This window comes from Tympanuchus pallidicinctus, unplaced genomic scaffold, assembly GCF_026119805.1.
Source record: "Tympanuchus pallidicinctus isolate F22 unplaced genomic scaffold, pur_lepc_1.0 scaffold11, whole genome shotgun sequence".
NCBI lineage: Eukaryota > Metazoa > Chordata > Aves > Galliformes > Phasianidae > Tympanuchus > Tympanuchus pallidicinctus.
The window spans coordinates 13,893,805-13,907,521 of record NW_026294627.1 but is presented as its reverse complement, the minus strand read 5'-3'; the positions used below and the strand labels follow the sequence as shown (position 1 = coordinate 13,907,521).

General features: G+C 39.5%; 1 protein-coding gene across 1 annotated transcript in view; it reads right to left on the bottom strand.

Moving 5' to 3' along the window:
• DDX10 (DEAD-box helicase 10) overlaps positions 1-13,717 on the bottom strand; it is a 165,248-nt gene that overhangs the window by 114,240 nt on the left and 37,291 nt on the right. Inside the window, exons 12-13 of the mRNA XM_052671318.1 lie at positions 9,998-10,086; positions 4,566-5,025 (exon numbers count right to left, since the gene is read on the bottom strand). Of these exons, the coding sequence (XP_052527278.1) occupies positions 4,566-5,025; positions 9,998-10,086 (549 nt within the window). The remainder of the gene's footprint in view (positions 1-4,565; positions 5,026-9,997; positions 10,087-13,717) is intronic.

Genomic DNA, 13,717 nt, shown 5'->3' with positions numbered 1-13,717 from the left:
TGTAAACAGCATTTCTGCTAGATGAGCAGCACAATCATAGAAAAGATAATGACTTATGAGCAACTGACATCAGAACTGAGGAAGCTTTTCCTGGCTCATAGCAGAATGTGCTTAACAAAGGTTGTAACTGAAAGGTTAAAGGCAAGCCCCTGACAGATGCGACATCTTTCTATACTGCATTCTTCATTACAAAAGCCACCAAAGGTTCACAAGGTGCACTGCAGACATCAAAACAAACACAGCTCACAATGGTTGAAAAGCAGTTTCAAATGTAAAACTTTTCACAGAAGCAAAATCATCCACATCAGAATCAAGTACTTACTCAGTAGCTTACGACACATACAGCTGAGATCTATAAGGAGGGCAAATTTTAGAATGAAATTCCTAAATAATACTTTTTACCCAGATTTGAAACATGACTAAAAGCATTTAGGATGACCATTTTAAGAGATGCATAGCAGCCGTTTATTTGAAGTCTCACCTGTAACTCAGAGACAAGATTTTAATCCTGTGGATTTTTCAGCTTTCCTACACAGCACAGCAATTGACACAAACATCTGGAAAGCTTCCTTAGAGGCAAAATAAACAATTACAGTGAATTCTTCATACACTACAGAAGATTTTACTGACTCCCTAGAAAATTAATTGAAATGGAAATCAACAGAGAAGAATCTGAAGATGCATTTGAAGCAAAAAGAAGGGCTGCCAAATCAGCCAAACTTGAAAGGACAACAAAGAAGCAACACGATTATCTTAAAATAATAAGTGATCAACAGATCTGGAACCTAAAACTGATTACGAGTTCTTTCAAAAGACTGCCTCAAAAGCCCCTGTTACACACTTCAACCTAACAAGAATTGCACGAATGTTCTATTTATCGGCCTGTCAGCCTGACCTCAGTACCAGGGAAGGTTATGGAGCAAATCATCTTGGGTGAGATTGCACAGCATGCGCGCAGTGTCCAGGGGATCAGGCCCAGCCAGCACGGGTTCATGAAAGGCAGGTCGTGCCTGACCAACCTCATCTCCTTCTATGACCGGGTGACCAGATTGGGAGATGAGGGAAGGGCTGTTGATGTAGTCTTTCCAGACTTCAGCAAAGCCTTTGACACGGTCCCTCACAGGCTTCTTCTGGGGAAACTGGCTGCCTGTGGTCTGAACAGATATACACTTCTTTGGGTAAGGAACTGGCTAGAGGGCCGTGCCCAGCGGGTCGTGGTGAATGGAGTGAAGTCCAGCTGGCGACCTGCTTCAAGTGATGAGGGGATTGAGTGCATCCTCAGTAAGTTTGCAAATGACACCAAGCTGGGAGGTGGTGTCGATCTGCCTGAGGGTAGGGAGGCCCTTCAGAGGGATTTAGACAGGCTGAACTGCTGGGCTGAGGTGAATGGGATGAGGTTCAACAAGGCCTAGTGCCGGGTCCTGCACTTTGGCCACAACAACCCCATGCAGTGTTACAGGCTTGGGGATGAGTGGCTGGATGAGTGTGAAGAAGAGAAGGACCTGGGGGTGTTGGTTGATCCTCAGCTGAACATGAGCTGACAGTGCGCCCAGGTGGCCAAGAGGGCCAACGGCATCCTGGCCTGCATTAGAAATCGTGTGGCCAGCAGGAGCAGGGAGGTGATCATCCCCCTGTACTCAGCACTGGTGAGGCCGCACCTCCAGTACTGTGTTCAGTTTTGGGCTCCTCACTACAGGAAAGATGTTGAGGTCCTGGAGCGTGTCCAGAGAAGGGCAACAAAACTGGTGAGGGGTCTGGAGCACAAATCCTATGAGGAGCGGCTGAGGGAGCTGGGAATGTTCAGTCTGGAGAAGAGGAGGCTCAGGGGAGACCTCACTGCACTCTGCAACTTCCTGAAGGGAGGTTGTGGTGAAGAGGGATTTGACCTCTTCCCCCAGGCAACGAGCAGGACACGGGGCAATGGCCACAAGTTGTATCAGAGGAGGTTTAGGTTGGACATAAGGAAGAACTTTTTCTCTCAGAGAGTGGTCAGGCACTGGAATGGCTGCCCAGGGAGGTGGTGTTCAAGAGGGGTCTGGATGACGTGCTGTGTGATGTGGTTTAGTGTTTGTGGTGGCAATGGTAATGAGGAGACGATTGGACTAGATGATCTTATAGGTCATTTCCAAGCTTGTGATTCTATGATTCTATGATTTAAACAGAATGATGACAGGCAAAAAGAAAACCTGAAAAGTTGTCCAAGAAGAGAAATAAATGTTTTCGCTGACTCCTGTCCCTGGGTTAGCACTGCCTCCACAGATAGCTTCCAAAGGCACTCCTCAGTGACATGATTGATATCTGATTTATATCTGATATAACTGAACATCACACTGTTTCTTATACAACAAGTTCCAGTTATACTTAAGTTATTGAAACTACATGCTAAGAAATTGTGATTTCCTTACAATTTTCCACCCACTTTAAAGGATGCCTTCAGCACTTGCTTTTGTGCATAAAGAGGTTCTATCAGCAGGTTTAATTCCCACTTATGGCTGACGTAAGACATTTTTTCATAACACTTTGCTTTTACAGCACTTTGGCTTACATCCAAATGTAGGCCCACTTCACTTCTATGCAAATGTTTTGTATTTCATATAAATTGTAATTTGCTTCAATTCAACTGGAAACACACAAGCACGCAGTTAGTAGGATAGAAACCTAAGGCCAGTTTTGTAAGAAGGATTTATGGCGTATCAGCATATTGACTTGCAATTTAAAAAATAAACAACCTAGGTATTTACTCAGCCAGAATGCTAACCTTGCAACGTGCCTCCAAGGAATAATGCTTTCCTGCTCTAGCAGGCTGCCCAGGAACAGCTTTATTCTCTCAGATAGCAGATGCTGCTACAGCAGGAGCAGAGGGCCATCCCTGAGGGAATCAGCACCACCTCAAGTCAGCCAGCTTCACCCCTTCTCTTTTGCATCCTTTGTTGTTTTCTAGCCTGCCATCTCCAGAAGAGCATCAAGGAGACCAGGTCACACACTTGACATGAATTTACATTCAAGAATATGAGTTAAGAAGAACTGGTAAGAGGAAGAAGATGATGCTTCAAACAGATTTTGACCAATCTCATCTTTATAGAAAAAGCAATGTATCTCACTGCATGGAACAGAAGGTAATGAAATTCCAATCAGAATAAAAAAGAAAAAAATAGGAGGCATTACTTCCAGAGCAACCTACGTGCAAGCTCCTATCACATTCACTCAGATCTGCCAAGTACTAACACTGGCCAGCCATGGGCTGACAGAGGACAATTCAGTTTTAGAACTAGAGGAACAGAAGTAAGATCCCAAATCCAACCTACTCCCCTAAGTACACCCATCCTCCTCCACATTTCTGGCCACAGATGGGAAACTGTGACAACCTCCTGAAGGTAGCAGAGAGTTCAAGTGCTCAGCTTTGATAAAGTTAGCTGATAAGACTATTTTATGCACACTAAATACTAAAGGAAAAATGCTGTTTATAAAAAATGCAGTTAGTCAGCTGATTAGCAAAAGTTCATGACAAGTGCCCCATGCTGTTAAATAACAGCACAGAAAAAGAAAAAATTCAAATATCAGTTGAAAAAATAAGTACACTGCTTAACAGGAGACTCCCCTTGCATGTTAGAAAAAACACCTTGCTGAAGCAGATGGCTATCTGGATATCCTTTCTACAGAGAAATAGTTGCTAGGTAGGAAAGGATTCACAACACGCACTTACCAAATGTGCTTTATGGAAGGAAAAAAAAAAAAGGAAGAAAAAACACCTTACTAAGACATTATCTTTAAGATTAAATGAAAGCAACATATCTCAGAATACTGAGCACAGAGTAACCCAATAGTACAGCTAATAGTTCCTGATCAAGGAAATAAAACTCTACATAATTATTTTTAATAACCTTTATAATCATGTTCTATAAGAAGTGCTCACTTGTTTTCCCATCTGATTTGGATCAATTCCTACTAGCAGAGGTGTTGTTGAAAGGAAAATTTTTGAAGATCTTTACATTGATGGTTTGGATCTTTTACATTAATGTAAAGATCATTTGTTACCATCAGTATTAGGAAACAGTTCATCATGTACAACAATTTGGTTCCTGGTGTCATAAACCCAATAACATCATCAAAATTAGGACTAAAGTTTATAGCTAGGTTGTAGTAGGAAGGTAAAAGCAAAGTATTAAATAGACACTAAATAAATTAAATATTATTTAATTTATAAAATATTTAAAGTATTATTAAAGTATTATTAAAGTAATACATAAAGTATTTAAAGTATTTAAAAGTATTAAATAGACACTTTCTGTCAAAAAATTGCCAAGTATTCAGGTCACGTTCATAAATTATAACTACTACAAAGACATATGTCATGCAAATAATATTACTTTATGCTAGGAATATAAAATTATAACAGCATAAGTCACACCCCTTATCTTCTGGGAGCAATTCTGATCTCTAATATTTGAGGGCAACACACGTGACTTCAAGCAAGTGTACTGCTAAGAGCAGAATTTTCTCCTTTCCAGAGGGTGTTCAAAATCAAATCACTGAAATTCATAAGTCTTACTGTAAAGCGCACTTACCAGTGCTGGACTGTCTTTAGATTCCAAGTCAAAAACATCCCGCCGTTTCACTGTCAGCAAATCAAGATCTTTAGTATCGTCGTCGTCGTCATCATCTTCAAAGAACTGCATGGAGTTTGTGTTTGGAACGCGGCTTGACAAAGCACCTTCTTTTTCCTCCTCCTCAAATGCCTCTTTTGATTCACATTCAGACTCACTCTCTTCAGTGCCTTCACTGGAAGAAGGATATTGTTGAGTTTCTTTCCTTCTCTCCTTTTCGTCTGATCTGTTAACAGACAACTTTCCACTTGAATTAATTCTGCATTCTTCCATTCCTTCCTTCTTCAGTGAGGAGACAGTATCTTTGTTTTGCTCCGTTTCTTTCAAGAGATTTCTCTGTTCAGATGTCTCTTTCGCTGATAACTGTTTCTGAACTTTCTGAAGAAACCTCACACGAGGTGCCATTGCAAGCCCAAGTGATCTAGAGCATGGAATTAAACAAATACATTAATCTGAAAGGTAGATACAAAAATTTTACTAAATTAGAAGACCTCATTAACAGCTCAAGTGCTTCCACTGTAGTTACGATCATTTAAACTTACACACTTTGATCAACATATTTACAGAATAGTGTTTGGTACTCAACAGAACACAGTAGGTTGAAAGACGCAAATGAAAATGAGGAATGAAGATGAAACAATTGAGATAACACTGGAGAAGACCAAGAAAACAAAGAACATGAAAACCTGCAGACAAGAGCAAATTAAATATGATCTATAATGAAATAAGCAGAAGAAACACCAATATAATTTGGTGTTGAAGATACATGGATGGCACGTCAAGCACTGAGCACTCATCAAGTCGTTATCCTTCGCTGCTAGAACTACACCCAGAACATCATCCCTACCATCTCGTGGTGATCAGAAGAACAAACAGTATGGATAAGCTGCAGGAAAAGCTCTGGGAGAGACATTTGTACCTTAAAAGAAATCCCATCTGCCTTTATTCCTACAGCAAAGCCTTGGCTTTGTGGCACATATATCTGAGTGCCACGGCGCTATTATTAAACCCAGTTATTCCTATGCTAATGCTTTATAAAAGCAGACAAAAATTCCGCTTTTCAGAATTCAGAAATATTATATGGGAGAAGAACAAGAGAACATGTGAACATATCTGTATGTGAACAGATATTTTGCCAGTTTTTCCTATCCATCCTAGAAAAGAAGACTAGAATTACAAGAACTGAAATGACCCATAAGCCAAGCAGCACAGCTCTTAGTCTTGGAGGTAGGTAGAGAGGTTTAATATTGCTAAGAAAATAATAGCAGATAATCTTAGACAAATCTGTGCACATAAAAATCCTCCAAACACTTCTTACTATAAGAATTCCCAAAGAAACTTGAGGATTTTAGGTCACTACCATCTCTTTTTTATAGTATCTTCCAAACTGAGAACACTTTGAGAAAGGCATTCTACAACTGTTGAAAGTTTCCTCATGTTGTTAGATGCAATAGTTTCCTCAGAATACAATTCTTAATCAATTTTCCAATCTAAAGTTCAGATGCACTAAAAGATTTTCATATATAAATGAGCTTTTCTTTCCAGTCCTTTTTGAAACACAAGACAGTTGTAAATAACCTGTCATCGTTTCTGCAGAATACCAATTCTTATGCAAACTAGCTTTTCATTCTGATATGAAGTTACAGCAGTTAATAAACACAAACACACTGCATCTTAAACTTGTTCAGAATTATAGGAATGCACAAAAGCACAACGCAGCAATTTCTTCTAAAGTAAAACAGATTCAGGAAATGACTTAAAATAGTCTGAGAAAAGTAAATATTCCAGAATCTCAAAAGAAAATATATGCATTATTTGTTTACAGCTTTTAAAATGTTTTCAGATGACAGAATGTACAAAGCACTTGAAAACAGGAGAAATCAAATCAATTGAAGTGATACAAATCTGACTTAACAGTCTTTCCAGGTGGCTTGATTAATAACCAAAACAAACAGAAAAATGGCTTTTGCTGTGTTCTTTGATTAGCAAGCTTCAAGTCTACACTAAGGAGATAAAATGCAAGACGCTTAACTAATAAAAAGACGGACCAAGATCATCAAGAGTTTCTGGGCCAGAATCAGAGATGATGCCACAAAGAAGCTATCATGGATTCATGTTCTACAGCCCAAGCCCTGAGAAAAACAAAGTATGTTCTTCTCTGCTGAATTCTGCACCTGGGACAACCCTGGATATATGAACAGACTGGTGCACGCAGTGCTCAGGCAGCCCAAAGGGCCAACCAGACCCTGGGGTACCGCACGGCCAGCAGAGCCCGGCAGGGGGAGCTCTGTGCTGTGCAGCCTCATCTCCAGCACATCTCTGCCACTGCAGAGGACCAGAAAGCTCAGATGCTCACGGAAGTAGCCATAGAAAGATCAGAAAGGGAAGGCTGGATCTCACAGGCTGTTGAGGGAGAGCAATGTGAAAAATGCCCAAACTCCACAGAACACTAGAGAGGATCTTGGTAACGGCATGGGAAATAACCTTGTCTGCTTACAGGTGTACAAAATTGCAACCAACTGGGAAAAAGTAATTAAGGCCAGGCCATTAATTTCAAAGGAAGCCTGAGTTTAAGAAAAGATGCACAATGACAGCAAAAAGGAAGGCCAAGCAGTACCCAAGGGCTGAGATGTGCAAAGCCATACCTGGCACTGTCTGCAGAACACTGGGCAGCTCTGTGCTTGCTGACAGCAGCCAGAGCAGAAAAACAAACTAAACCTCTGTCCTGACCACATCATAAGGATCAAGGCTATAGCTGCAGTGGAGTGCCCTATTTCTCTGGTCAGTGACAGGACAGACAGGTTTAGAGAGATGGACTGTGCATTCTAGTATCACTCACTTCAGGTCTGACAGCACCTGCAGATACCTGCTATTCTGTAACACCGATCTGTAACAACAATGCTATATTCAGCTGGGTACGAAGTTGTCTGCATTAGATATTTCCCAAACAACTTGGCTTCAGCCTGCTATCTTTATTCTCTGTGTATCAGTGAAGAGATAAACAGAAAAATATGCTGCATTCCTCCTGGAAATCACAAGGAAAACAGGGAATTACTTCCTTAGCAGCTCCTTAGAGCAGTGACTAGCCTAAATCCAGCAGACTTGCCTATTAACATACTCCCCCAGATTGAAATGTGCTATGTTAGATAGCCTAAGAAGAAAAAATAAATATTCCCCCACCTCTTTTTTACCTTGACTCCTAACCAAGAGGCCAGAGTGACTTATTACTCCTTTTCTCTCTTATTTGTTTACCTTCGTTCACATTTTCAACACTGGCTTTTGCAATGAAAACACAAATTCTCTTTTATGTAGTGTGGAGATTCTCCTTCATGAAACCTGAAGGCTGGCTCTGGTCACAGGCCTGATTAAGTCTTCCTCAGCAAATTATTTCTGATAGCAATTTGTAATGAAAGGATATTGGATACAACATTAACTATCATAGCTCAAAGGTCACAGTATCTCTAGAATACTTATGTATGAGGGGTGAAATCGGGGGTCACCTCCATTGGTGCAGAGTTTGAGCAGGGCATGCAGGCTCTTGTTCATTGCTGGCAAAAATGCATAGCTAATGGTGGTGGCTATGCTGAAAAACAGTGTCTTGTAGCTGTAAATTTGCTCTATCAGTGTTATTGTGCTCTTTGTGTCTGCTGCAGTTTCCATGGAAATAAATTGGAGGCATTACTTTCAGAGTTATCTACCTAAATGCACACGTATACACACAGATGCACAAAAAAGACCACTGCTTTTCTGCAGACTGTCAGCAGCACTGAAAACAATCTCAGTGCACAGACAAGCCAGGTAAAAGAGCAACGGAGGCCTGACATACTGAAATGCAAACTTGAGTGCAGCATGTTTTTTCTATCGGATTTTAGCCCAGTAACAGCTATCAGGCTAGCAGTAAGTCTCTGAAGAAAGTCTGAAATACTTTGAGGAGATTCAGTGTGCTATGGCATGTGCAGTGAATGGAAAGACAGAGGGCTGCAGGGTGTTTGTAGGCAAGCCTTACAGTCTGGAAAGAGGGAAAGAAGAGATGCAACAGAAACTGCTCAGAGCAGAATCTCCAAATTATCTCTTAAATGTGTTATCTTCTGACTTTTTGATTATGCTTCCATATAGTCCATATTGTATGTTCTACTCCACCCAAAAATTGCCCATTATTTCCATTTTATCACAGCAATGGCATATTAGTAATTTGGCTGAGTTGAGATTAGAGTTATCTTTCATGAAGGGTCAAATTCTGGCTCAGATGGCCAACAGGAACTATGGAGTATTTTGTCTACATAAATATCTGATACTAAATGCTGAAATTCAGAAAGAGGTACTGAGATTCCTAGACTTCATCACTACCACCATCTGTTAGTAGGCTTGTTAAAGCACTGGTTAAGTTTTTGTGACAAGTCCTTTCAGTCCTCATCTTCTGTCATTCAGCACAGCAAGACCCACAATTCAGTTTTAGAGACACTGACAAACCACAGTGTTGAAGGGGCAGGCAACAGATGTAAGGAAATTGCTGAAATTTTTCCCAGTTGTCTTAGAAATTTCCTAGTCCACAAAGCATTTTTATAACAGGTTTATTACCTTAAAAAAAAACCAAAATCGTGTTAATTGAAGCATAGCACAGGAAGACCAGGTATTCCACAGTCAAGTAATTTGTCACATTTTAGTTCATTATGCCATCTACTAACAAGTTTGAAGACTTAGGTCTTCTCTGTATATAATTCCAAAGACACACAAAATCAATTTATTATGCATCTTTGATCACCCTCCTGTTCCCTTCTGACTACCCTATGTCCCCTGAGATTGTTTCAAAGCTTCACATTTTAAAACAACCTCAGATGGCTGTCATCTTTCATGTCAAACTGTCAAAATTAATTTCCCTCCCATAAGAAAATGTGGAATATATGTACAAAAGCTTCTATAGTAAAATGCACACTATTCAGACCTGTGAAGAACTGCTTCATCTTTACCCAGCCCTAATTATCTTCTGAAAAGTAATTTATATCGAGGGAACAATGTTTCTTTCACACCCAAAACCGGACTACAAAATACCTCAATTTCTCATTAGATAATAGCCAGCATGTAGCTACGTGGTTGGAGGATGTACCTGAACAAGAATTATTTGTTCTCTATCCTTTTACTCAGCAAGTTCTGTCTTTTATTGTATCTTCTGCTGTACGATTCACCTCTCTTTGTAGAGGTACACTGTTTTTACACATCATTCTTACTTAAAATGTATTTTAAAATAGGAAAGAGCACTGCATAAACATGGAAATATGAATACAAGAAACTTTCCAATGTTATGTGTTAACAGCTAAACAAGCATTTTAAAGCTATAACACACATTGAGGCTTCTTTTTACACTTTTCACTCTCCATATTTTCTGCCATACTTACAGGGCATATTCTGCTAGAGGCAATTTGAAAACATCAAATACTTCCTTGTTCTTCATTAAGTAAACTGAACGCAAGTAGGATACAAAACACTGAAAAGAAAATAAAAGTATTTAAAAGCTTTTCATTCAATTACCGACACACAAAATCACCGTTATATCATTGCTCTAAACAGAAATAAAATTTCACTCTAAATGGATTTCAGGCTGAAGTTCTTTTACCTCATATCCATCAGTCAAAATTTACTGGTGCTACCGAAGTGATACAACTTCAAATATGCAAATACTTCATTAAAGCACATGAATAGGCTGAATTTGCCAGTAGTGTGCCCTTTTATTTTCACTAGAAAGCAAACACAGCAACTTAGCCAAAAAAGAAACACTGTTGACATTTTTTTTTTCCTCATTTCCTGAATTTCTAAATGACATTCCTCTATTTTGACAACTGAATCACATGGAAACAAAAAGAAGCCAAGGTGCTATCAGTCTGAAGTGTATCAGCCTTAACTGTAGCCGCTGGCTAACAAAGCAATTCAACTCAATGTAACTGTCTTTCACTACAGCCTAGGATAATTCATATCACCTTGCCTTTGCCACCAGCTAATCATACACTTGCAGTTGATGAATGTAGCTCAACTGGTCAGCATAAATTCACTACAAGACATTTATTAATATGAGCCCAAGCTTGACATTGCAATAAATCCATGATGCTCACCAGGAAAACTGGAAACATCACTTAACAGGACAATTTCATCCTCTGCTGTATTTTTCCCTCCACCCTTCTCCAAAGGACAGATTCCTGCTCTTCTTTTAGCATTCACCTTCCTTTTATGTAGTATATTTCTGCCTACCATTTCTTGAAATTAGCACTTCTGTCACGACTGATAGCTCTATAAACAGTTTTAGTCCTATTCCAATTGTAATAAAATAATAGAAAATTGCTTTGCAGAATTTCACCACTCTCTCCTGCAGCAAAAGCAGGTGATGTTCTGATAAGCTAACATTCATTCATCAATACATTGTATCATTTGTTCCAAAGTAGCAGTTGGTTGCTAAATTGGCCATTTACTGCTTTCCTTATGCACTAGCAGAATTCTGAGCTGGCCTCCTGTGGTTACACACTACTACAGTATATTTTTTTCTTTTAAACCAGCAAGCACTAGAACCAAGAGCTAATTAAACTAGCACACAGTTTCATTCAAGTACACTACAAACACACCCCTGTTCTGCTACCTGCACTCTTGTCAGAGAAAACTTTTGCCTTGGTAATTCAAGTGGAAAAAAAAGTTCCTACTGCTTGTTAACCTAAGACAGAGGAGAGACACAAAAATCTGAAACACCAAGCTTTTATGGTGAAACGCTCCAGAGAAAAACTTTTCCAGATGTGAGAACTATGAGACCATAGATTAAGCAGTCACAGTGTCATACTTCTTTCCTTGGTCAGTGGAAGTAAGAACTTCTGCAAAGAGCTAAGAGAGATGCTTTTCAAGCTGTCCTACACTTGGTTAGAGAAGCTTTCTTTTACTGGTCTGCTTTTTTAAATGCTGAGGTTTTCAGGTGGCTTCATAGCTGATCATCTCTCAATTCTTGGGGTGGAAGATTTTATCACACCCCATCTCAGCTACAATCAATCGTAAGGTACAAATAAAATACTTGTTTTCTCACATTAAATTATTAAACATTTTACCAAGATAACTAGAAACCTACAGAAAGAGACATGAAAGTTGGCAGATCTCATTAATCTACTGCTGTCTAGCAAGTGACAGCAAAAAGAAATGACAGTCCCTTCTTTCTGTGACAGATGGGAAAAATTATGTTAAACAAAAACTACCTTTTCTGTGAATCTGAAAGTTGCAGTATCTACAGATTGTAAGGTCTACGTGGGTCAGTGCACCCACAGAGCAGAAAGCTCATTGTGCCTTTTGGGTAACTTACTTTACTAGTACTTCTTTGATACACACAGTCTAGAAATTATCAATAAGGGGTGGAAAGAACACATCTTTTGTGTATGTACCAAGCCTGTGTAAGGGGATACTTAGATTAGATGTTAATAAAAATCCTTCATTCAGTGTGCAATGAGGCGGTAGCACAGCTGCCCAGAGAGCTGCGGTGCCCCATCCCTGGTGGCCTTAAAGGCCAGGTTGGATAGGAGCCTGAGCAGCCTCAGCTGGTGGGGGCCAGCCCTGCCTGTGGCAGGGGAGTGAAACTGGGTGGGCTTTAAGGACACTTCCTGCCTAAAGCATTCCATGATTCTACAACTGAGAATGAACCAAACAAGTGCATTATGTTGTAATGTTTATCAGCTATCAGGGTTCAGCCCTTTGATAATAGAAACAATTTTTTTCAGCTTTCTCACAGACTGGATTCAGGTTTGTATTGCTCTGCATTCAAATAAATTAGCATCTCTTTCAGATAAGAAGCTTCAAAGATAATTCTGTAGTAATATAGAAGCACAGAATTGCTCAGGCTGGGAAAGACCTTAAAGATCATCGAGTCCAACACAACCTAACCATACTACCCTAACTCTAACAACCCTCTGCTACATCATGTCCCTGAGCACCACATCCACAGTTTTTAAACACATCCAGGGATGGTGATGACTCAAGCTTTCTGCTGACCTCACTTGCTATTTCACACTCTGAACACTTCCAATAAGAGATATTCTCTACCCCAAAGCCTTAATGCAAAATAAAAAGGTTATACATACATATATATATATATATATATAATCTTATATCTGGTGTGTGTGTTTGTATGCGTGTGTAAAATGGAAGAGAAACTTGACTTTATTCTACTTAATTTTAAGAAGCATTAAGTACAGAAAAAGCAAATAACTTCTTCAAAACTGTGGCAACTTAATCCAAATTCTGATTTGATTTCATGTGCCCTCACTTCAAGTTCTAAAACACTGTCTGTTCTGGATTTCATCCAATTCTCCTCAGATTCGGTCACATCTCCGCATCCAGACTGGAGAGCTGAGGGAAGATGAATTTTGTCAGTATGAGCTCTATTCCTTCTCTTTTATCATTTTATATTAGCCACTGCTTTTTCTACTGTTTTGATCTAACTTTTGTGATGGTTTGTCAGTTTTTGTTTCCTACTGCAACCAAACGTTACAAAAATACTATCACATGAATTAAATCATACCCTCATGGGTAACATTAATGCTGAGCAGAAACATATCACAGATCAGAAACATACCAGAAACATATCACAGCTGTATCACAGGAGCAGCTAAAAAAATGGTTCTGACTAGCAGAAGTACTAGAAAAAGAAAACACATCAAGTACTGTGCTGTATTAATCTGCCATATCTGTAGTTTTATTTTATTAGTGTGTTTCTTGGATAACTGTTTTAAACATTAAGAAAAAAATCAATTTATGTACTATTTTGACAGAATTCAAAGTAACGGAGCTGGACTGGAATCTCGAACTGTAACTGATTATGTTGCCACAGCACCCAGCAAGTCCCTGCAGGAGAGATGGAGAATGCAGTGGCAGACATCACCCTGCTGTCCCATCTCCTCCCACACAAAAACATTCAAGTTAGCAGAAAAAATATTTTTGAAGTTTCTCAGACTAGGTGATCTAACACCAAAATTAAAAGAACAGAAGGTGGTATGAGTCCATGAGAACTACAGATGATGCAGATGATGCATCAGCCTGATTCACCCTGTCTCATTCCAACCAACAGCAAACAAACCACAAGATGAACTGCAAAATTC